Source organism: Equus przewalskii, chromosome 17 (genome assembly GCF_037783145.1).
Source record: "Equus przewalskii isolate Varuska chromosome 17, EquPr2, whole genome shotgun sequence".
Taxonomy (NCBI): Eukaryota; Metazoa; Chordata; class Mammalia; order Perissodactyla; family Equidae; genus Equus; species Equus przewalskii.
Genome location: NC_091847.1, coordinates 49,198,349 through 49,222,785, shown reverse-complemented (window position 1 = coordinate 49,222,785; position 24,437 = coordinate 49,198,349). Strand labels below are relative to the sequence as shown.

Sequence of the window (24,437 nt, the reverse complement as noted above, 5' to 3'; positions counted from 1 at the left end):
CCAAAACATTGTTGAATATTGATTCAATCACAGTATGTGCATTTGCTAAGATGGTCATAACCTCAAGCAATAAAATGTTCCTTGCTCAATAAGCCATTAACTTTCTTTCACGTTATTAAAGAATGGCCCATGCAACACAATCACCAGACCTTTTAATCTAGTCAAAGCTCCAACTTGCAAGTAGATTCTGTACTGGCTTGTTGATTTGACCAGTCAGATTGCAGAATTAAGAGGAATTTCTTTTCAGTGCCCTTTTGTTCAGGGGACCTTGTCTTGCAAGGGTGTTAGGTTCTAGAGAGGGCATAAAACAAAGGTCAAGAATTGTCAAAATTACTCTATAAGATGGCTTAGGAAGCATGGTATTGGACACTGTTCACCTCTCAGTAAGGCCATAACAACATATTTTTCCTCCAGACTGTTGGGACAGATGGTGTCTATTTTACTGATTCCACATAAAGTCACTGGCTTGCACCTAGAAGAATGAAAACTATGTCACTTGAAACCCTAGAGTTCCAGTCAGAGTGGGGAGATACCCACACCACAAGAGGCAGGTGGGCCCCAAGACTCCCACTTCCCAGCCCAGTCTCTCTCCAGGACACATGCTTAATGAGTAGAATGGGTGGCAGAATCACTCCCACTCTCAGCTTCTCACTCTCTCTGGCTTTGGCTGAACACATACAGCACTTGTACCTGGGATGCAACTCTGTTGCATTTCAAAGTTCTTCCTCTCCACTCCCAAGTGTTCTGTACCTTCCTCCTGAACGCAGCACTCCAGTGACTCTCATTCTAGAAACCTGCCAGAACCTGCCATCTGAGTCAGGGTTCAATGCTCCAGTGTCTTCTAACCATCTCTAGCCAACCAAAACTTACCAATCCTGTCTTCCAGACCATCAGAGTCCTGCTATGATCCTGATTTGTTAATGTGATAAACTTGACAAATTTGATTCATACCACAACATCAATAGGTGAAAAATGGTTTAAAGTGTTAACTTGCAATGATATTCAGGCCTAGAATGGACTTTCTAGGGTCTTACATAAGTGCAAAAACTGGACAGAGGAATCTTTTTTTCCCCTCTGGATTAGATACTGAACTTTTAGATAGATCTCTGGGAGGAAAAATAGATTTAAAAAACTGATTCTTTTATCTGGTTTAAAAATATAAGGAGTATTTTTTTTTACTTTACAGCCTCATTTACTAGTACTCTAAACTCTAAACCATTCCTTTTAAGTTGAACACATGATTCATGCTGAAATTAATAGTATGTACCTGATGAAGGTTTTATAGTGAAAGGAAAAAAGAGAAAATATAGTTCATGCCTTAGCACATAGTAGGTATTTTTTCTGAGTATTGTGTTTTTCTTAAAGGTCTAACTTCTTACTATATTTCATTTAGGTAAGAGATAATAGGACTTACAGATTTTTCAAATTTAATATTAATTTAGAATAAAACTTATCCACAAATTTCCCAAAACATTCTTATGTATGAGTGTTTCTCTCCATATCTTTCTAATGTAGTAGGTGTCTGTCATGAAAGAGAGTTTTGGTTTGCTTTCTGCTAACAATTAGTAATGAATTTCAGAAACGACATTTTTATTTGCTGTTGTTTTCAGAGTTGTGGTGATTTAAGAGGGTTAATAATAACTTTTTTCTATCCTTCAGAATTGCTCCGTGGAATAGCTTCTCACTGGTCCTTTGGTCGCATTTGGTAAGGAAAGAGCAAAGGCAACATAAATTTAATCTCAATACACAGCAGATGAGGAGAACAATACTAAACAGATCATAATTATATTGTGCGAGTCTCCTAAAGCACTCCTAAAATAGCTGCAGAGGGAGCAAAACAAAACAGTCAGGGTGCTCTGTGGACCATCATCACCTTCCAGCTCTGTGTGTGTGTGTGTGTGTGGGTGGGTGGGTGGAACCGGAACTTCTGCCATCCCAGGCAGAGTTCCCACATCTGTGTTCCCGGGACATGGCAGACAGTGCCACAGGCAGCAGCAGCACGTGATGGGAGCAAAGTGCTAAAGTGTGGCTCCCCCTTCAGTTCTGCCAGTTAACCCATTATGTGACTGTAGGCATGTCACTCCTTCTCTGGGCCTTGTTCCTCAAAAGAACACTAGCGGAGTGACCTTAAGGAAGGCCAAGGCTCCTGCCAGCTCTAGGAGCCCGGGAATCCCTGTACCTATAAGCATATTGGAGGCACTGGGCACACTTAACCACTCAGCAGCCTGGCCCATTTCAGATGGCCCATTTCAGGACAGAAAAGACTGAGGACATTAACTTCATACCACCAATTTTGGCGTGGGCCAAAACAACCTGCAAAAGGCATAAAGCACATAAGCACATTGTATTGCTAAGGTATGAATAATTCAGTGTCCCAGGGCAGCCTCATTATATGCCCGTGGTAACCCTGAAAAAACATGAGAGTCTGTAGGGGAGTATTTGCAAAAGACTCAGTTCATAATTCTGGGCTCCTTCTCATCTTTCAAGGCCATACACAGCCCTTTCTGGCTGAAGATATATGAAGAAGAAGAAGAATATAATCAGAGACCCTAGGAACAATACTTTTCATGTCCCAAGAAAAGCAGCATTTAAAAAAGTAATGTTATTCTAGAGCTTCATTGGCAGGATAAAATTCATAATATTCTCAGGGAGGGGGTGGGGAATAATAAAATCCAAAAGATGATACTATGAGAACGTTATATGACTTAAATACCCAAGTAAACAGACAAAGATGATTTCTGAAAACCAAAACCCCTTATATCTTTATATTCTGAGGAAGGCAAATGATGTGACAAAAGTGTTCAAACTAGTTTCCCTGAAGATTATCCCATTTGAATATAACAAATGAATTCCCCATACATGGTTGCCATGGCAGCAAGGATATACTGTTCCATGTCCAGGCCCTCCCAGAGCCAAATGGAAGATTCAGACAAGAGATGCCAGATGGTGAATTAAGGGCTGGTCTCTCCTTTGGTGCTTCTCTCTTAAAGCTTTCACATGTATCCACATGGTCTTGGATCACATATGTGACCTCAGGAACGGAGGCATGTGCTTCTTCAGAGGGATGGAGTTCAGAACAATCAGGGTAGGCCTGGTGAGCATGAGGCAATAGACCTGTCCTAATATGCTAATTTCATATATTGTCATTACTGTGTCTTTGTCATTTAATCCCATGGGGGAATTCCCTATTTACAGGGAATTGATTCTTTCCCACCTCGTTACACACATTCATTCCCATTAATAAGGGAGGAAAAACGCAGGACTACAATGAATACAGGTGGTGTTCCCTTCAGATTCCCTCTTTAGGAGCAGATGCTGCCAGGAACATCAGCTGCTCCCTGGTCCAGCTCCCAGCCTCATTTCTCAACAGGAATTGCACCCAGCTACAGGGAACTGCCTCCTCCAAGGACACATCCCCTCCCAGGATTGCACACAGCCAATGATTGGCTGATGCGGAGACATACTGCAGGACACTTCAAGAGCATCCCTTCTTCATCTCCCCAAGGATGGGCTGAGGCCTCTGTCATAAACACATTGCTGTTCAATGTCTCCCTTGCCCAATCCTGCCTTCCTCACTTCCTTCCAGGTCTATCTCCTACAAGAACTCTCCAATAAAGCTGCCATACACAACTCTCAGAAACTGTTTTCAGGGAACCCAATCTAAAATGAGGATTAATGAACATGAATAGGCTAATTCAAATTTGGCAACCAAGTAAATCTTGGGTTAACAATTCTTGAAAATGATTTGAAATCAATTAGAACATGTTTTCTATAAAATATTCCCAGTTTAGGGAAGAAAATAACCTTTTCCAACTGTATTCCTATATTCACTGTATTATACGAAAAGATTATTAAACTTGTGAAGCGGAGAAACAAGAACATTTTCAGCACACAGCCTATGAGTAAGAACTGTGCAGGAGAACACCACATTTGGTAAGGTACCTGTGACATGCAGGAGGGACTGACTCCTCAAATGTGTATCTTATAGTGCTTAAGCAACAATGCATCTGCTTGCCCCTGGTGCTCTTTTTGAATTGATGGTTACCCAATGGGAGCCTCTTACCTCCAGAACCAGCCACAGCTGTCCTCCCACACAGTGATCCGCTTTGTAAAACATCCCATAAAACTTTACAACATTGGGATGATTAGGAAGAAACTGCAAAATGTTGTATTCTGCCTCAATCTCTTCATCCATATCCTACACAGGGTGAAAAATGCATGCTGGATTAAGTCTAATGTGTGAGGAAGGGTACAGGTATGACATCATGATCAAGTAGTCACTTAATAAAGCACATTTATTCTATATTTTTAATGTCATCATTACCATATCCTAAAACAACCTAACAATGGATAGTCAGATCCCAACTAAAACCTTCTAATTACTATTACATGAATAAAAGGTCTTCATTATATTCTTTTATCTTCAGCAATACTATTATAAATATCTTTTTTTTTATTTAAAATATTTGAATTTTCAAAGCACTTAAGGAGAAGTAGCTCGAAGGGACCCAACCAGGATAGGACTCTTATAACCTGACTGTGCAAAAGAGTGTACAGCATTATAACCTCAGTGTTCAGTGCTCTGAAATAAAATGCCATGCTAAGATGATCAAATACCACAAGTCTGAGTCACTTTGTAAATCACAGAGAGACCAGCCTCTGTATAAGGCCAATGCATCGTTTTTTCCAAAAGAATAACTTTTGAAGAGCTCAGAGGTCCAAAACTAAAACAACAGTAAAAAGGGCAAGAAAGAGAAAATCAAGGAGAGTTTTTAACTCCAAGTGGAGTCCCTTCATTCAGATGACCTGACAAATCATAACTCATTTTGAGATTTCATGCCAAGTTTCATGAAAATTATCCTTAGAACCAAGAAAAAAGTTGAAAGCAAAATGTGCATGAAATACTATATTGTGTACAGTTTACCACTGTTACTTACACTGATTGGATCCAGAATTTTTACGGCAGCCAGGCTCCCATCTCTCTTGTTAGCTACCTTGTAGACCTTGCCATAGGTGCCTTTACCTATGGTCTCTATAATTTCCCAGGTATCGGTGGGATCTGGAAGCGATTCAAGTCCAAGCATCGTGGGACTGTAATGAAACAATCCATACAGAGTTTTCCTGGTGGGGAGAAAAGTTTTTTATGTGCAACAGATCAAAGGATTAGGGGCAGGGGGCCTGTGAAACAAGAATATTTTTATTTCTTAGCCAGCAACCTTGTGGTACTTTTTCTCTTTTTTTTCCCCTTCTGTTTTAAGCAGATTTTTTTAAAAAAAGGATTTGAAGCCTCCTTAAGAAATAGGGATAGAAGATAGAGGGGTGGGCAACATGACTCTGAAGCATCTTTAAAAACACAATTCTAAAAGGGGATATTAGATCCATACTACAGGAGGGAACAAAAGGGCCAAAGAAGATGTCCGGTCGTGACTAGATAGTTAGCATTCCAGGTTGCTGAGTGGGAGCTGCTGCTGCTGCTGCTGCCAGGGAAAATGGCTGAAAGCCATAGGTCTAAGTTCTTTGTGCCCAGGTTATGGTAACCTTGACCTCCCTGATGGTCACTGGAAACCGGTATCCAACCTCTATGTACAAAGCGTGGGCTGTTAGGAAGGAGGATTTGGTGCCTGCGGCAGGCATCAGTCAATGCACAGTACCCACTGTCGACCAGGTCTTGGGTCCTGCAAGGATTTCCCAGCCCAGACCCCATCTACACAGCAAGAGCCTAGTGTGGGAATCACACTGAGTGGGTAACCAGGAGCTGCAAACCCACTTTGCCTTAGCAGTACTCTATTAAATAAGGACACAGCCCTGTGGAGTTTAAGTACTTTAAGTACCAGCAGCAAGCTTGGCAGGCAAAGTCACCTCAGACTGATCCTACGAAAAAGCCCCTTCAGCTTCGTTTGCTCCCAGGCTGCTTGCAACTCCAGGGGAGGGGCTGTCAGGCTCCAACAGCAAAAGCCACGGCATCCAATCTCCACACCATGGCTTGGTGTCCTGCCAGGATGAGCACTTCTGCCTTATGCTGGGCACTGCAATTTGCACTTTTAATTCTAACTGTTTTCTAGACTGCATTCTCCCAAGACATAGCCTTTTGACCTGGCACAAGAATCCACTTTTTATCCTTACCCTTTCTGAGGGAGGCATTTCAAAGATATTGAAAACCATTACCAAAACAAAACAAAATAAAATCCCAGTGGCTGTGGGGTTGACACTGGAAGGGAACCTGTCTTTCTAGAGTTCACCTGGCAGGCACACCACGCTCCAAAGAGGCCTGTAACCAGGACCTTGAGAGCCCAGGGAAGGCTCACTCTATGCTGAGGCACTGACCCTGAAAGGTCAGCTGGTCAAACAACTCCTGCCTCTCATCTGCTGGTTTCAAGATTAGAAACGAAATCCAACCTTTCCTCCTAGCCAGTGTTTCACAAAATCATCTTTCTCACCACATGCTTCACAATTTTTGCCGTATCTGTACATCACCTACATCACCTGTGCTGTGTTACTAAATACTTTAAATCAGTTGATTTTTCATTTAAATGAATGTCTTTTTTTTTTTTTTTAAAGATTTTATTTTTTCCTTTTTCTCCCCAAAGCCCCCTGGTACATAGTTGTATATTCTTCACTGCGGGTCCTTCTAGTTGTGGCATGTGGGACGCTGCCTCAGCGTGGCTTGATGAGCAGTGCCATGTCCGCGCCCAGGATTCGAACCAACGAAACACTGGGCCGCCTGCAGCGGAGCGCGCGAACTTAACCACTCAGCCACGGGGCCAGCCCCTAAATGAATGCCTTTTAAAGGCACTTTATGTCACCACCCTAAATCACTTGCCAAATATCAAAATTAACTACAAAAGGATGTTTATGCTAAAAACAATAGTTATCCAAGTCCAGCCAGATACTGCTGCCTCTGCTCTTTCCAAAAAAGGGAGACCACTGAGTGATGGGGAGGAATTAAAGACTAGGACAGGGCTGGCCCAGTGGCACAGCAGTTAAGTTTGCAAGCTCTGCTTCGGCGGCCTGGGGGTCACCAGTTCAGATCCCAGGTGCGGACATGGCACCACTTGGCACACCATGCTGTGGTAGGCATCCCACATATAAAAAGCAGAGGAAGATGGGCATGGATGTTAGCTCAGGGCCAGTCTTCCTCAGCGAAAAGACGATGATTGGCAGTAGTTAGCTCAGGGCTAATCTTCCTCAAGAAAAAAAAAAGACTAGTACAAACTTTTCCCTTAACATCGTCAAAAGACCTGAAAAAGAATAAGCAAGGGAATAACTTTGTCACTATGCGATTCAGTGTTCTTTATTGCAAGATCACCAAAACCTCTCAATACCTTGAGAACTGTTCTAGGCTCACCTTCTACAAGAGCAAAAAGCAGGACCAGTTGTAGGTGCTGGTCAAGGCCAGACAGGCAGGGGTGTGGAGGGTACTCCAGGGAGGTGCCCTTCTTGGAGAGAAGAATTTGGCCCATCAGCCTAAATGGAATTTCTTTACACTTACTAGTGCAGTTCCTGTTGCCCACCAGCAGGGACACCTGCATCTAGGCTCAGTGCTGTGATACAGTAGCACTCAAGTCAAACTGTGTGATCCTGGCCCTGCGTGACCAGCCCTGAGACTTGGGCTAGTTACTCATCTCTCTGTGCCTCAGTTTCCTCATTGGCATCATGGGGCGGCTGCTGCTGCTGCTGCTACCCACTTCACAGAGTTTCTGTCAGGATTATGGGATGATGACAGATCAAAGTGAGCAGAGCAAGTGTCATCTGCCATCGTGAAGGCACAGCACCAAGTTCTGCTTCAGAATAGGCAAGCTTAACAAAGTTTCCTGTTCTGTTTTATTTCACTTTTAGTCACTAAATAAATGAGAAACAAATTAGTTTTGCTCCAGTTATTTGTTTCAGACAAATGGCTAGAATTTGATGTGTACAAATGAAATTAAATCATAGAATGTGGCAGCAGAAGAGGACCCTGGAGGCCATCAAATCAAGTGGTTTTCTAATGATTTTTGGCCACAAAACCCTTTTGTTAAATTAAATATCACTTAGAATGCTGATGTATAAGCTGAGAGAAGCAGCACAGCCCTAGCTGAGGCAGGTTGAGGAAGCAAGTGCCTGCCTCGTGCCCCTTGTGGGAGACTGATAGGGTGACCAGCCATCCTGGTTTGCCTGGGACTGCCTCAGTTTAGCACTGAAAGTCCCATATCCTGGGAAACCTCTTAGAACTGAGCAAACTGGGACAGTTTGTCACCCTAGTCTCTGGGGCCTCCTCAGAACACTATTAGAAAATCATTGATTAAGCACCCCACCACCACCATCTCACGACCTGTTATGGGATAAACTGTACCCCTCCCAAATTCATATGTTGAAGTCCTAACCTCCAGTACCTCAGAATGTAACTATATTTGGAGATAGGGCCTTTAAAAAGGTAATTGAGGTAAAATGAGGTCATATGGGGGGACCCTAATCCCTATTACTGGTGTCTTTATAAGAAGAGATTAGGGAACAGAAATGTAGAGAGGGAAGATGGTCATCTACAAGCCAAGGACAGAGACCTCAGAAGGAATCAACCATGCTGACACCTTGATCTTGGACTTCCAGCTTCCAGAACTGTGAGGAAGTAAATTTCTGTTGCTTAAGCTACCCAATCTATGGTACTTTGTTATGGCAGCCCTAGTAAACTAATAGAGTCCCAATTTACAGACGAAGAAACCAAAACCCAGACTGGTGACACAACTGCTTAGGGGCAGTGCAGGAACAGGAATCCAGGCCTCCCCAGGCCCAATTCCATGACCTAGAATAGAATGGAGTCAGGTAGTTCTCTTTGACCAAACACACTAAATATTGAAAAGTTCTGTGGGGAAAATAACCCCAATCAAATGAAGGCTAAATGCCCCATGAACCTACTGGACAGCAATCTCTGCTCCCCACAAAACAAGAACAACTCACCCAGAGGGAGTCATCTACAGTCAGCACCAATGATGGGTGGGCAGAAGACAGACCAATCAGGTTCCACTGTCATGCCCATCATGCTGATCTGGGCATTCACAGACAAGGTCAAATAAAGGTGCAACAGAACATGTGCATATTAATAGGATTGCCAGTCTTCTCTCTTTAAAATCAATATCTGACTCTATAAACTCTCTGACAACTGATTAAACAGTCAGCCCAAACACTAGCTGCTTATACAGCCCTATAAAGGTGGTGATAATCTGCTCTGGGGAGGCAGCTAGAGCAGTCCTTCTGACAGCTGAAAAGCCACTCCTGGCCAGAATATTAATTTTAATGATAGACTGAATTTCTGCCTATGTTTGTCTGTGGGGCATGACAGAGCTGGGGCCTGATGGAAATAGCCAATGTTGACCAAAGAGCCAGGAGCAGTTTGGAGTGAGAGGGATGAACCTGGAATCTCAGGACTCTGCAGAACCCTCAGAAGTGCCCAGGGAATGGGGCCTCCATCATTTATTTGCACATAAAATGAAAGGGTGACCTCAGGAGGCTAGAAATCTCAGGCTACACAAGCTACTCTCTTTGAAGGACAAATAGAAGGACTAGTCTCTCTCGGCAGAGGTGAGTGATGGCATTTGTCAGCACAGGGGAGGCTCACACAGTTTACAAACCAATTTAGAAGTCCTATTGGCCTGGCTGTGCCTGTGTGTGCAGCTGCTCTAAAGTGAGGATTTGATGAACACTCTGTTTTTGCATGCACTAGTATTATGCAAGTCGATGCCACAGATTTCTCATCAAAATCACTACTCTCTCAGAGCAAGATCCTGCTGTCCCTCATCTTCCTGCCACATCTAAACCCTTCCTCTACTAAGAACAGCCAAGTTATTAGCAAGGCAAAGAGGACATCACCTAGGGAAGATATCCCCATTCAGTAAATAAGCATAACATAGGTATTAAAGGAATAATTTCCTATCTTTGCCCCAACATCATTATTAGCCAAATAATTAGGAAATACCCAAACTTCTCATTACTTAAGCCACTAGATGGTTGGTTGGTAGATAGATAGATACATAGATACATAGATACATAGATGATAGATAGATAGATAGATAGACAGATAAGCAAATAGATTTTTAGTAAGAGACTTTATCTTGTGATAACACAGTCCCTTGGAACTTAAGAACAATTGTCTTTTTCTTATGTTGTTTTGTTTTGTTTTGTTTTTAGAAGACCTAGAGAGCAGAGGCCATATCTCTTTATGGTGGTTGAGAAAGCAGGCTGTCAATAATATTTTCTCTGTTGATAAGTACAAATGGACTGAACATGACCTGTGTTTGCGACTAATAGCAGGGGCACGTCTAGCACCACCTGAAAACAGGGATCTGGATCTCAGCTCCAGACCCCTTAACACAAGAGAGGGGCAACTTGCCCAGGTTACACATCACACTGTGGTGAGCAGTTTCACATAGGGTGGTAAACTAATAGCTCACCTGCTGCTTTATCTTACAGGATTGAATGTCTAAAGACTTTCTTAGGAGTTTGGGTTTCAATTATCAGCGGAGGACATACTTTTAAAAGCTAAGCCACAAAATATTCCACAGTTAGGTTTTGTCAAACATTACACCATAGAGATTTCAATTCCATAGATTTCTGGCACTGCAAAAACAAAGTCAGGCATTACACACTCAGATGTAAAAACGCCCCACTACCTAAGAAATGATGTTGCCAAAAAAATTAAACCTGAATCTGATCAAGCTTCTAGATTACCAATTTACAAGAATAACAAAGGACATGCCAACATGTTAGACAACACCATGGATGTACAATAAGCAAAATACAGACTCTAAGAAAATTTTCAAGAAAAATGACCAAATTTCTTCAAAAAACAAATTGCAAATAAAAATAAACAAATTGAAAGGGGTAACCTCAGGATCAAAAGAGGCTTAAAATACATAGCAAATATGAAATAAAGTATGTATTCACAAAAACCACCTAAAAATTATAAAATTTATGAGGTAATTAGAATACTGAGTAGTTATTTGATGATATGAAGAAAGCATTGTTAATTATGTTTTATTTGTGACAATTGTATCTATGATTATGTTTTTAAAAAGGGTCCTTATCTTTTAGCCATATACCCTGAAATACTTACAGGTGCAGTAATATGATGTCTGGAAAAATATGAGAGAAAAAATAAGAAGGGGCATACATGACACAAGATTGGCCATGAGGGATAATTACTGAAGCTGAGTACATGGGGGTTCATAATTATACTATGTTTACTTTTGTATGTTTCTCAATTTCTGTAATAAAAAGTTTTTAAAATTCTGTGTAATTACTATGTGTCAGTGTACATCCTGGTATTCAGACATCTGGTCAATCCCACCCCCTTGAAGCGTTTCCACACCATCATCCTGGATAATATTCTTTAAAAAGTCTCAAAGTCTCACGTGGTCTAGCCCCTTACCCATGTAAGAAACAGTAAACCACTAACATAAGACCAGCAAAAACCACACCAGCATTTGATTCTAAAGCACCCACACTCATACTGTCAGAAAGTCACCTTCCCAATCCACCTCTAGCTGACTGAGGCACAGTCAGTCCCCCTCTGTGGCTGAAGTCCCAGCCCAAACTGGTGCTAAATGCAGAACTGTAGTTAGGAGAAACTAATGAACCGCTGAATAGCACAGGAAAATCAATAGGCAGAAGAAGGCAAGTGACCTTCTTCTGCCCGGCCAACTCATGTTCTTTCTTCCTGACAGAGGAAAAGAGAAAGAAGATCAATACATAGATACCAAAATGAACAGAAAGACTCCTCACTACAAAGATCGGTAATCTTTTTCATCTTGTCCCTGAAAAAGAAAGTGCCCAACAGCATGACAGTGAATCTGCCCAAGGCTAAATGCAGAGTCACATAAAAAAAGAGAGAAATACACACTAACTGGTTGGGTGGGCGGTCCCTAAGTGGCTGGTGAAAGGCCTAGAAGGAAAATGAAGAATAGTCTGAGGCGAGCCTTGACTTTAGCAATAAAAGGAATCCATGGAACAAATTTCACACAGTGCCCTTAAAACCAATATGTTTAGTGAAGAAGAAGGGAAACAAACTAATCCAAAGGAGAAAGGCACTCCTGATAAATTCCCTGCTCATTCACTGTGTCTTTTCAGAGGCCCTGAGAGCTGATATCCCACATGGGATCCAAAGCAAATAGATGAGCTCAATTCTTTCAGGGTTGAAGTGAGCACTACACATCTTCATTCCGAAGTATGTATTCCTCAGAGAAAGTAACTGTTTCTTCCATGTTATTGCTCTTTCCTTGTGCTCTGACCATCACCTGTCAGGATTAATCAAAAACTAGACCTGGTAATTCTAAGGTGATTGTATATCACCTCCCTTTCTCTCAACAACAATAGGTCATAGATTAGACAAAATTACCATAAAATTAATTATTTATGCATTCAGTAAGTAGCTATGAAATGCCAATTTTATGTAAGCCCTAGACTAGGTTCTACAAGAAATGGAAGAATAAGAAGCTCAGCTCTGCTTTTGAGGTTCTAAATTGTTTATAAAAACTTTATGATTTCTGGGGTAAGATGGAAGAGTGAAGTCAAGTATCAACTTTCCCTAAAACCAAATGAATGAACAATGTTAACAACAAAAAACTGAAATCCAGCAAATAAAATGAAACAAAAATATACTAGCAGTAATCAAACAAAAGAAGGGACACAATTTCATGTCATAATCTTTGAAAAGCAGCATTCAGGGAAAGTGAGAGATGGAAGATCCCAGGAATCACTGCTGTTCTCAACTCAGCTCTCTCTCTTATTCCAGAAGTGTAGTTGGTTTGGGAGACAGTCAATGAACAAAATTCTGAAAAACTTCAGCAACACTCCCTATCTAGAGAGAAGTAGACAGACAGGGTGAATTCGCAGCAGAAAAATGAGTCCAAGTGGATTCACTTATATATTCAATAAGAATTTATTAAGAATCTTTTGCATATATTATGTAACACCAGGCTCTGTAGATCATTAAAAGGAAGTAGGAGAAATAATCAGGCTCTATTCTAAAACAAGTTACATTTCCAAAGATATGCAGGAAAAGATGCCTCCTGCCAGATGGAATGAACCTAGCACAGTGTTTTAAACAATATTTCAGAAAGAAGAACAAAGTCAATATCTATCAACCCTGATTGCCCCTAATCCCCACTACCCATACACCAGAAGGCAAAATGAACAGGTCTCAGACAGATACTTCCTGGTAAAGTTACTGAATCTCAAGGCAGAGAGAGAATTTTTCAGATACGTAGGACACACACGAACCCCAAAACAAAATAAAAAGCAAACAAACAGAACAAAAGCTCAGACTTCTTTCCACAGCAACACTCAACTCAATATAAGAAAATATGTAATCCATGTGTACAAGGTCCTGAGGGAGAAAAAAATGTGAAAAAACATTTTTACATTTAGCCAAATTGTTGTTCAAGTTTAAAGACAACAACAAACATTTTCAGACATGCAAGAGCTCAGTGACTTCATGAGTCCTATCTGAAAAAAAATGACTTCACTCTAAAGTCCAGCAAACCAAGAAATAAATGTGGAACTCTGTTAAAAGTCTGATAGGGAGAAATGAACCTATTTATATTAAGGCTAAAGAAGAGTATGAAGTACATTCACAGAAGGGAAATACACATTTTAATAATAAATAATAATAAACCAAATTCAACAGTCTGGAGAGAGGTAGAAGGGAAAATAAAGGTCGAATTTCCTCATATTTCTTTATAAAGATGATAAATCAAAAAACTGATATTTAAGTATACTATTTCAAGTTATAAAGTTAACTAAGTGAAACGATAGTATTAACAAAAATAAGAAGAAAGTACATGTTTTAATTTTCTCACCCATCTCAGTAAATAGTCAATAGATAACTGACAATAGAGGTTAAAACCACTATATAAAGTTATAAAAGAAATATCTAAAAGACGAAAAAATAGACTATAATTCTTTGACATCACCATAAGAAAAGTACACTTACTCATATAGACACATACATACACCATACGAAGAAAAGACGATCCACGGGGTAAGAGATGGGCGGGGGTGGGGAGGGCATTAAAAATGGAAAACATAACGAAAATTAAGAAGCATTAAGACTGAAAATATTTATTACATCAATAAATAAAGGATTATTTAATGAGACCAAAATACAAAACAAACCATATCTGTAGAGATCCACATCTAAAATAAACTCTCAAAAAAAAAAAAAACACCATGGGCCAACAGCATGGTGTAGTGGTTAAGTTTGCACACTCCATTTCAGAGGCCTGGGGTTTACCAGTTCAGATCCTGGGTGCAGGTCTACACATCACTCATCAAGCCATGCTGTGGTGGTATCCTACACAGAAGAAGTAGAAGGACTTGCAACTAGGATACACAACTATGTACTGGAAAAAAGGAAGGAAAAAAAAACTCCTCAAGAGTCTCTTTATGATTCAGAAAGGTTAAAAGTAAAAAGAAGGTCAAAGATAAGCCAGTTGAATGGTAAGAAAAAGAAAAAGAATCATAATATTAATATCAGAAAAGAGTAAATTCAGGGCACAAACTATTAAAAAACATAGCTATTTTGTACATTCAATAATAATAATTTAGCAATTACTATGCACCAGGTACTGTTCTACACACTGTTGGAACAACCAAAGTTTAAATCATTAACGAGCTTATAAGTATTATAAATCTTTCAGCAACAAAGTGTCAAAATTCATAAAAATGTAAACCTCTAGAAGAAAGCAACAAAACAATAATAACAGACATTGTCAGCCAAATCAGGAAAAAGACAGGGATCTCTCACAATCTCCGTATCATTTTGCATTGTTTTGGAAGTATTAGCCAATGCAATTAGACAATAAAAAGAATAGGGAAAAACACTGAGAAGACGGCACAAAAAAAAACTGCAGTTGGAATGACTGAATTCTAGAAAATCAAAGTTTAAGAACTAAACCAAGTTTAAGTTAATTCAATTCAGTGAGGTGGCTGAGTATAAAATTTATCTACAGAAATCAAAAGTTTTTCTAAAATATAAGAAGCCAGAAAATAAATACCATTTTAACAGGAATGAAAAAGTAAAATGCCCAAAGTTAAACCTAATAAGAGTACAACAGAAAGTATACAAAGTAAAAGTCTTAAAATCACGGGAATGAAAAGAGACTTAAATAAACGGAAAGACACATATCTTATTCTTGGATAGGAAACTACTGTGAAGATGTTGATTTTTCCTAAAGTTTATCTTGAAAGTAAATACTCTAAGTTTTAAATTTTTATTTGCTTAAGAATTCGACGCAATGGCATTAAAGGTCACCTAGAAAATTAAAAGCAAAAACAGGAACATTCTGAAAAAGAAAAATCGGGGAACATAACCTGAACAGATATTAAGATTATACAGCTAGAGTAATCAAAACATTATGGTATAGGACTAGATATAAACAGACAGGTAGACAGAACAGAGTATAACACAAAGGTAGAAGAAATACATAAGAAAGTAGGATTTATGATAAAGATCACATTTCAAACCAAAAGAGAAAAGATGGACTAAACAATACTATTCAATAAATAGTTTTGGCCTAACTTGCTGGCTAACTGTTTAGGAAAAAAGTTAAGCCAGATGCCCACATCACTCCTTTCACCAAAATAGATTACAATGTATCAAAAATTTTAAACAAAACAAAACATGGGTAAAATGTATTATAATCTCAGCACAGGCAAGGGATCTTTCAAGCTGAATATAGACCCCCAAAGCCATAAAGAAAAAAATTGATAATTGTAACTGCATAAAAGTTTGAAACTTCTCTATGGACAAAATTATTTTTAAGTATTAACATTTTTCCAAAAACAAACTAGTAAAAAGTATCTGCATCAAGAGCTAATTTTCCTTTCTTTTCCTTTTTTTCATCAAGAATATATATAATAGGAAAAGAAAAGGAACAACCTAATGGGAAAATAAATTCAAATGTGTAATAGATATGGAAAAGATGCTAAATCTCACTCATAAACTTTAAAGTATAAATCAAAATACTCAGATGCATTTATCTCCTATCAGACTGACAAGATTTCTTTTAAGTTTGATAGTGTTGAGAAGGATCTGGAGAAATAAGCAATTGAGACAATACGAGTAAGAGTGTAAATTGGCACAATATTTTTGAGGATAATAGTCAAAATATTTCAAATATCAAAATTCTACTGGCAGGCATTTATCCTACATGTATAATCAAAAAAATACACTTAGATTCATCACATTAACAGACTGAAAAAGAAAAACCATTTGATCATCTCAATAGGTGCAAAAAAAAAAAGCATTTCACAAAATTTAATACCCATTCAGGATTTAAAAACAAAACAAAACAAAATGCTGAGCAAACTAGGAATAGAAGGGTACTTCTTCAACTTGATAAAAGTATCTTGGAAAAACCTAGGATTAACATCACATTCAATAGCGAAAAACTGAATGCCTTCACCTTTAGATCAGCAACAAAGCAAGGGTGTCTCCTCTCACCAATTCTATTCAACCTTGTGGTAGAGTCACTGCAATAAGGCAAGAAAAAGAAATTAAAAGCACCCAGATTGGAAGTTGGAGAGGGAGAAGTAAATGGCCTTTATTTACAGCTGACATGATAGTCTATATAAAAAAATCTGATGGAATTTACAAAAAAGCAACTAGAACTAGTTAGTGAGTTTATGAAAATTACAGAATACATGGTCAATATTTTAAAATCAACCATATTTCTATATTACTAGAAAGGAAAATTTTTCAACAAACAATGCAACAATTGTAAAGCTATATACAGAAAGAAAAAAGGAATCTCCATCCTTGCCTCATACCACATACAGAAATTAACTTGAAATCATCATAGAACAAATCTAAGAGCTAAAACTCTATTAGACTTCTAGTAGATATACATACAAGGATATTCACTGTAGCACTGTTTCTAATAGAAAACCAGATACAACTTTAAGGTCCATCATATGGAGAGATTATGTAATAAATCATAATAATCACATAAAACGAAATACCATCTAGCCATATGTAACCACTTAAAAGAAAGGAGATAAGTTTTATGTCACTAATATGGAAAAAATGCCAACACATACAATAACAGTTTTTAAAAAGTACTGAACAGTGTATAAAGATAACTTTTGTGTAAATAAAAAGAATACTGACATTTATAGCCATTTTTGTGTATGTTTGTGCATGTATCTCTCTATAGGTGTGTATCTTTATATAGACATTTTCCAGAAGGCTACAAAAGAAACTTTTAAACTTTAGGAAGAGGTACCAAGAGTCAAAGAGGTTCGAAAAGGGAGAAATTAATATAATATTTTAAAAATTTATACCTTTCTATACCAGTCATTTATTTTTTTTGCTGGTGCATATATTTTATTTTAAAACATAAATTTTTTTAACAAATAAGAGATCTCTATAGAGGATATTATTCTGGCCCCGATGGATGTTTAAGCCATGGGAAAGTGGGAACCATGAGAAGCTGCAGAAGGCTATCTTGAGAAGAGGAAAGGAGAGAAGGAAGAAACCAAAAGGACCATGACTGAGAGAGGATGGCAAGTGGGTTCAACATAAACTCTATATTCAGGCCCTCTGAATCCTGCTAAGCTTTGTTGTCTGTCCTTGGATATCCAGGAGATTTCCTACTGCATTGTTCTAAGAAGCACCCCCTTCTCATGAGCTGATCTGAGTCCCTCACAGGCTGGTTTTAGTTCATAACAACCCCAAAGTAACCCGGCCTGTATCCTTTTTAAATATCCTGCATTATTCCATAGTGGAGGTGCAGCCTTACCTTGCTGAAAACAAAGCAATCTGAAGCATGTACCCTGTGAACTCCTGCAGTCAGTCAAGCCCAACAAGTATGATTTAAATAGAAACTTGTCCAGCAACATTTTATACTTATGAGAAAATTCATGATGAAGATTTCCATTTCTGAGCATGCTATTCAGACATTTTGTCTAAATGTTATAGTAAGTTCTCTATGAATCACAAATCATAGAGGACTGCTTTCAAACATAGAGAATAGTTTTTAAAAAGAAATCAGAAAGGTGAACAGTGAAAGTTGAGGAAATTGGTACGAATATTAAATAAACACCCAGAAACCCACAAAATAAGAAAAAACATACCATATAAGCATGAACAAATTAGAGACTAATTCCAAACTAACATATAAGCAAGTGCACAATACAATGGGAAAGGCTGGTAAGAGACAAGGCCCATTTGTAGGAACTGTCTTTTTCACAAACAGAACCCATCTGCACACAGCTGGATAGAACTCATTCAAGTACAGCTCAGATGTCATCTCTTCTGGGAGGCCTTTCCTAATCTTCCCATTAGAGGTGACATTCCTCTATGATCTCACTGTATCATGGACTCTTTTCCAGTGGTTATCACATTACCTGATATTTACTGTTCACATGTTGGTCTTCTCCAGCAGTGAGCTCCTAGAGAACAGAGGCCATGCCTTAATAATTTCTTCTGCCTCACAGGCAAATACTCATTGTACAGTAAGTCCTCAATAAATGTTTGTTTAACACAGGATTAAAAATCAGAACTTTAAAAAACCAATGAGGTTTTCTTAATTAAAAAAAAAAGTTGTAGTTTCATAGAACACTAAAAAAAAAAGAAAAAGAAAAGAAGAAAACTATTACAACACTCATAAAATCCCACCATCCAAACATAACCACTCTTAACGGTAAATATCACTGCAGATACACACATGCACTCAATACACACACACATAAAGATGTATAGCTACATTTGTTTATTTGTTTCTCAAGGCAGAGGATCTGGTTTCTAGCCCAATCTCCTTACTGAACTGCTATTTCAAAGTGCCATGAAATTCAAGGCACTTACTCATTCCTCATCCTCACCCTTTACAGCATCAGCCATTGCTCATCACCTTCATCTTTCTGAAACAGTTCCCTCCCTTTGTTTCCTTTACATCTCACTTTCCTGGTTCCTATTCTGCCTCTCCACTCCTAGACCAGCTTCCATTCTCCCATTAATACGGAGATTCAAACCAAAGTCTTCCCTTCAGTCCTCCACTTGTCTTCTAAATGTCTCACCTACACCTGAGGCTTTAACCATCATGCCTTGGCAAAACCATGGCATTGTCTTTCCAGCCCTATTTCTGTTCCAAGCCCCAGCCCACTATGACTGTTTGCCACATAGCTCCACTGATATGTGCCCCCTGATCTTCAGACATAACATGTATAAAACTAAACTGACTGCCTTTGGTTCCTCAAAGCCACTACTCAACTCCCCAGTGTTCCCCAGGGGCTCCACCATTCTCCTGGTAGCCCAAGTCTCAAAACCCTGTCCCACTGCCTCACTCTTGCATTAGTCAGTCACTAAGCCATGTCCATTCTTTGTTCATTTCTATCCCTCCCTTTCCATTCCCACTGTTACCACCTCTATGCATCTCACAAGGGATGGTTATAAAACCTGTCTAATTAGTCTCTCTTTCTCCAGTCCTCTTTAGTACAACTCCTCATGGACCTCAGAACGAGATACAACCACCAAAATCATCAATTCATTCACATCACATCCTTGCCTTAAACAAATTACCCGTGACAGCTCCCTATTGCTTAATTAGTTAAAGTCCAAATTCTTCAGTCAGATATTTAACACTGCAGCAACCTAAACACAATCTTCCATTCCTGTCTTAAAACTCCTTTGATTTCCCTCTATCAAGCTTATGATGAATTTCAATCAAACCCCTCACTGTTTCCTGAATCATCCTTGGATGTCCACACCTCTATAATTTTGTCCATGTGGTTTCCATCACCAGGAGTGCTCCTTTCACCACATCCGTTAATCAAGAATCCTACCAGCACTTCATGAGCCAGCTCATGTTCCTTAATCCCTCCACAGATAGGCAGCTCCTTCTCCTCTGAAACTCTATAGGGGTCATATATGATCAGCTGCCCTGTAGTGTCACTCTGTGAATTAAACTCGACACCCCAAGAGCTGCAGCATCTTAAAGGCAGTGACTATCTAATTCATGAGTCCCCTTTGCACTTACATCAGTTGTCATTCAACAAACATCTGTGAAACAAAAGAAGAGATTGAGTGTAGTTAAACAGGGAGGGCTGAATCTTGGAGTCTCAAAGCAATGACTTAAAATGACCCTTGAAGAAAGAATATGCCTTGGATTGGTAGGGATTATGGAAAAGACATTCAAGAAAGAAAAAAATAATGGAGGCATTTTGAGCATTTTCAACAAGAAAGTCCTTCACTGTGAAGGGCTGTCCCGCATATTTCAGGATTGTATGTCCCAGCTCACTACACGCTAGCCCCTCTTCCATTGTGACAACCAAAGAACGCCCCCTGGGCACTGCTTCCAGGTGAGAAGGATTAAGTGAAGGCATTGTAGAGAGAGCTGTGGGCAGCTGCAGAGGGAATTGATGAGCCCTGACAAGATCCACCTGGAGCAAAAGAATTACTTGTACCAAGAAGGTGAGAAGAACACCCAGCACCATTTATCTTTCAACCTCTCATGCTGCTATGGAGGAACTAAAGCAATTGACTGCCACTCCTTTTCTTCTCTTTTCCAACAGCTTCACTCAGGCACATACTGAGAAGCAGTGAAAAATAAGGTGAAGGGCAGGGTCTCTAGCGACAGGTTCAAATCCCAGCTTATAAGCTTACTAGCTATATCAGCAAAGGGAGAATTGCTTAACCTTCTGTGCTTCTGTTTCCTGATCCAAAAAATGGAAATAATGAAAGCACTCCCCTCCTAGAGTTCTGTCGTAGTCCCAGCCAATAGTAAGCACAAAACACATTATTTATTATTACAACTTGGAAAAATCCACTAGCTAAAACAATAAGGAATATTACCACGAGATACACTTTTAGTGACCCACAAAGCCTCATCTATCATAGGGAACATTTACTGAGTAAATACTGGATGCTGGACACTACCCAGATGCCACACCTCTATGAGGCAGTAACCACAACTGTTTCTACTTCACAGATAAGAACACTAATGCACTGAGAGGTTGAGTTAAGCTGAGCCAGGATTTAAATCGTTTTGTTTACCACACTTTGCCTCTTTGATTCAACAAAAATTTAATGAGCATCTACTTCCTGGTATTGTTCTAGGTGCTGAGGTTACAGCAATGATCAAAACAAACCAAAACCATGCCTTCGTGGAGCTTAGATTCTAGCATGGGGAGAGAGACAATCAACAAAATCAGTAAGGATAGTATATAGATGTATATAGAGAGAGGATAGGTAGTGGTAAATAGCTATGAGAAAAATAATATAGGAAAGGTGGATAAAAAGTCAGGGTAGGGGTAAGCAGGAGGATTGCAATTTAAAGAACATGACCAGGGAAGGCTCACTGAGCAGAATACTGTTGAAAAATCACAGGAAAAAGACGAGAGTAAAAATCTGGGGGGAAACCATTCCAGATAGAGGGTACAAGAAATGCAAAGGCCCTGAGGCAGGAGCTTGCCTGGCATATTCAGGTAATAGCAAGAAGCCCATGCAGTGGCAGTAGAATAAGCAAGAGAGAGAAGTAGGAGGTGAGGTCAGAGGGATCTGGAGTAGGGGAGGGGGAGATAGATCACACAGGTCTTTAACAGCTGTGTAACACAAGCACCTGGCTTTTGCTTAGACTGAGATAGAAAGCCGTTGGCAGGATCTGAGTAGGAGGGACATGATCTGACTTACGTTTTAACATGTTATTCTGGTGGCTGCATAGAGAGTGGACTGAAGGAGATGTGCTTAAGAACAGCCAAAGTTATGAGCAGGAAAAAAGAAGCAACAACACTTTCCTCGGTTCTAGCAGGTGTGATCACAATGGATTATTTTTTTGTTTTTCGGAGCAAAGTGCTTGGGAAGCCTCTTTCCACTCTACCCATGATGTCGTCAGTCATAGGGAACCCTCATTCAACTATACTGTAACTGGGACCCTTTCTAAAATAGGCTGTCAGGATGCATCCACAGCAGCTGGCTGGAAATGGCTACATTCTCATTCATCACTCCTCAAGGTTACTTTCATTTTGGGAGGTGAAGCTGAGCACAGAACTGGTTGTTCACTCTTAGTAAAAGCTAGGCCTGCTATGACTGGGACATTTAGAACATGGTCAAGTGGTAGAAGGACAAAGTCCAAAGAGAGCTAGTCATATCCTTTACTGTACAGTTCAGCACATGAAAGGATACACTTGAACACAAGTTACAATATGGCAGTAAGTATAGATTACGACTGTACACTATATACTATATACTATAGTTACTTGACTATACTGCAAAACAGAGTGATAAATGTTCCATAAGGAGAGAGACAGTCCATCCAACCAGGAGGATCCAAGGGTGGCATTTGACTTGGGCCTTACAGGAAAAGCTGGAGCTGGACACACAGAGATGGGCAGAAGGCTTGCCAGGTAGAGGGAGCAGATGGAGAGACTGGAAAATGGAGAGCTTGGGAGAGGAACCATGGTTGGGAGAATTTGGGGAGGTCCAGCAACTCTCATAAAAAATCCCAAGCAACTTATTTAAAATGCAGTTTCTGGGTCCACTCCACAGCAATTCTGAGTCGATACTGGGTAGAAGGATCCATATTTTTATCAAGGACCCTCAAGTAATTCTAAAGTTTCCCACTCAACTCCACTTCTACCCCCACTTTGAAAAACACTGATAGAGATGAATTAAAACCACTCCATGGGGGCTGGCTCGGTGGCGCAGTGATTAAGTTCGCACGTTCTGCTTCTCGGCGGCCCATGGTTCACCGGTTCCAATCCTGGGTATGGACATGGCACCACTTGTCAAAAGCCATGCAGTGGTAGGCGTCCCACGTATAAAACAGAGGAAGATGGGCATGGATGTTAGCTCAGGGCCAGTCTTCCTCAGAAAAAAGAGGAAGATTAGCAGTAGTTAGCTCAGGGCTAATCTTACACACACACACACAAAAAAAAAATCCAAAAAAAAGCCCACTCCACGTAGATTACTTTCCCTTATTATTCTCTCTCAGATAATCCTGCTTATTTCCTCTATAGCACTAACTGCTATAGACAATATTTATGTATCTATTTGTTTACTTACTATTGTTTCACTCCATAGAGGATAACATCCATTAAGTCAGGGACATATAGCAAATATTCAATAAATACTAGCTGAATGTTGAAAGGGAGACCTGGGACGGAATCTTAGAGGCTTTGAATACCCTCCTAAGTGTTTGAAACCTTATTCTATAAGCAAGTCACTTAACCTCAATGTGCCTTAGTTCCTTCCTTCATAAAATATGGATAATAATAATATCTTCTCAGTGGAGTTGTTCCATGGATTGATTGAGATAAACATGTAAACTTCTTAGATCTATTCCTGGCTCATAGCAAGCACCCAATAAATCTTTCTTATTCTTATTCTTATTAGCCAGTGGGAAACTATGGAAGTTTCTGAACAGAATCATGACCTAACGGTCAGTTCAGGAAAAGTAACCAGGCAGGAGCATGTAAGGATGGATGAAAGGAGGTAACTCTAATTAGAAAGATGAACTGGGGGGTATTGTGGATTTTGCTTAGAGTTGTGAGGACTTGAACTATTGTAGAAGTCTCAGGAAGAAAGAGCAGGATCTGTGGGAGAAGATTAACAGCAGTAAAATCAACAGATTTGGGGTAAAACATAGACTGTAGAAATGAAAAGAAGCAGAACAACAAAAAAAGACCACTAAAATTTTGAGGCTGGATGACTAAAAGACTGTCTATAGAAACGGGGAGGGGCCAGCCCCGTGGCCAAGTGGTTAAGTTTGCACACTCCGCTTTGCATAGCCCAGTGAATCCTAGGCACGGACATGGCACCGCTCATCAAGCCATGCTGAGGTGGTGTCCCACATGCTACAGCTGGAAGGACCCACAACTAAAAATACACAACTATGTACCCGGGGGCTTTGAGGAGAAAAAGGAAAAATAAAATCTTTTTAAAAAAAAGAAAGAAATGGGGAGCCCTGGAGCAGGCACAGTTCTGGGGAGAGACTCTGAGTTCCGTTTGGGACCTGTTGAGTTGAAGGTCAAGTAACAAGAAAGCAGAACTGGAGCTCAGGAGAGAGGCTGTGCTGGGAAGACTGGTTGGAGAAGCATCTGTGGCGAGGGGACATCTACTGACGACCCAAGAGAAGTTCCCAAGGCAGAGGTGGGTGTGAGGGAGAGTGGGGCAAGGACAGAATCTCACACAATCTGTACACTCACTGAGGGTGAGGTGGCGTGGAAGAGGAGCCAGAGGAAGGGCCATCAGGGAGGCAGGGAGAAAACAGAGAACAGAAGGGAGAGCAAGTTTCAAGAAGAAGCTGGGCTAATACTGGGGCTAAACGCCCTGAGGGTTAAGGAAACGTCTTGGATTTTGTCTTCAAAAGAGGTGTGGTGAAGAGGGCAGTTAGATCTGAGGAGGCTCCAGGTGAGGGTGTGGAGAGAATGGATAGGATTTGAACTGTGAGCTAGAAGCAAGGGGTCCTCAATGG

General features: G+C 40.0%; 1 protein-coding gene across 17 annotated transcripts in view; it reads right to left on the bottom strand.

Moving 5' to 3' along the window:
* Positions 1–18,620, bottom strand: part of MYO3B (myosin IIIB) — a 409,912-nt gene extending 391,292 nt beyond the window's left edge. For 13 of the 17 annotated variants that reach the window (XR_011528406.1, XR_011528404.1, XR_011528405.1 and 10 more), the window contains exons 1-3: positions 17,769–17,875; positions 4,938–5,121; positions 4,064–4,198 (exon numbers count right to left, since the gene is read on the bottom strand). Coding sequence is in view for 12 of the 17 variants with exons in the window: in XM_070580111.1 (XP_070436212.1) it covers positions 4,064–4,198; positions 4,938–5,121; positions 17,769–17,797 (348 nt within the window). In the remaining 5 variants the exon portion in view is untranslated. Of the gene's footprint in view, positions 1–4,063; positions 4,199–4,937; positions 5,122–16,433; positions 16,522–17,768; positions 17,876–18,375 lie in introns of those variants that run through there. The other 4 variants (XR_011528407.1, XM_070580113.1, XM_070580124.1 and 1 more) reach the window with 3 other exon arrangements.
* Between the last annotated feature and the right edge of the window lie 5,817 nt (positions 18,621–24,437).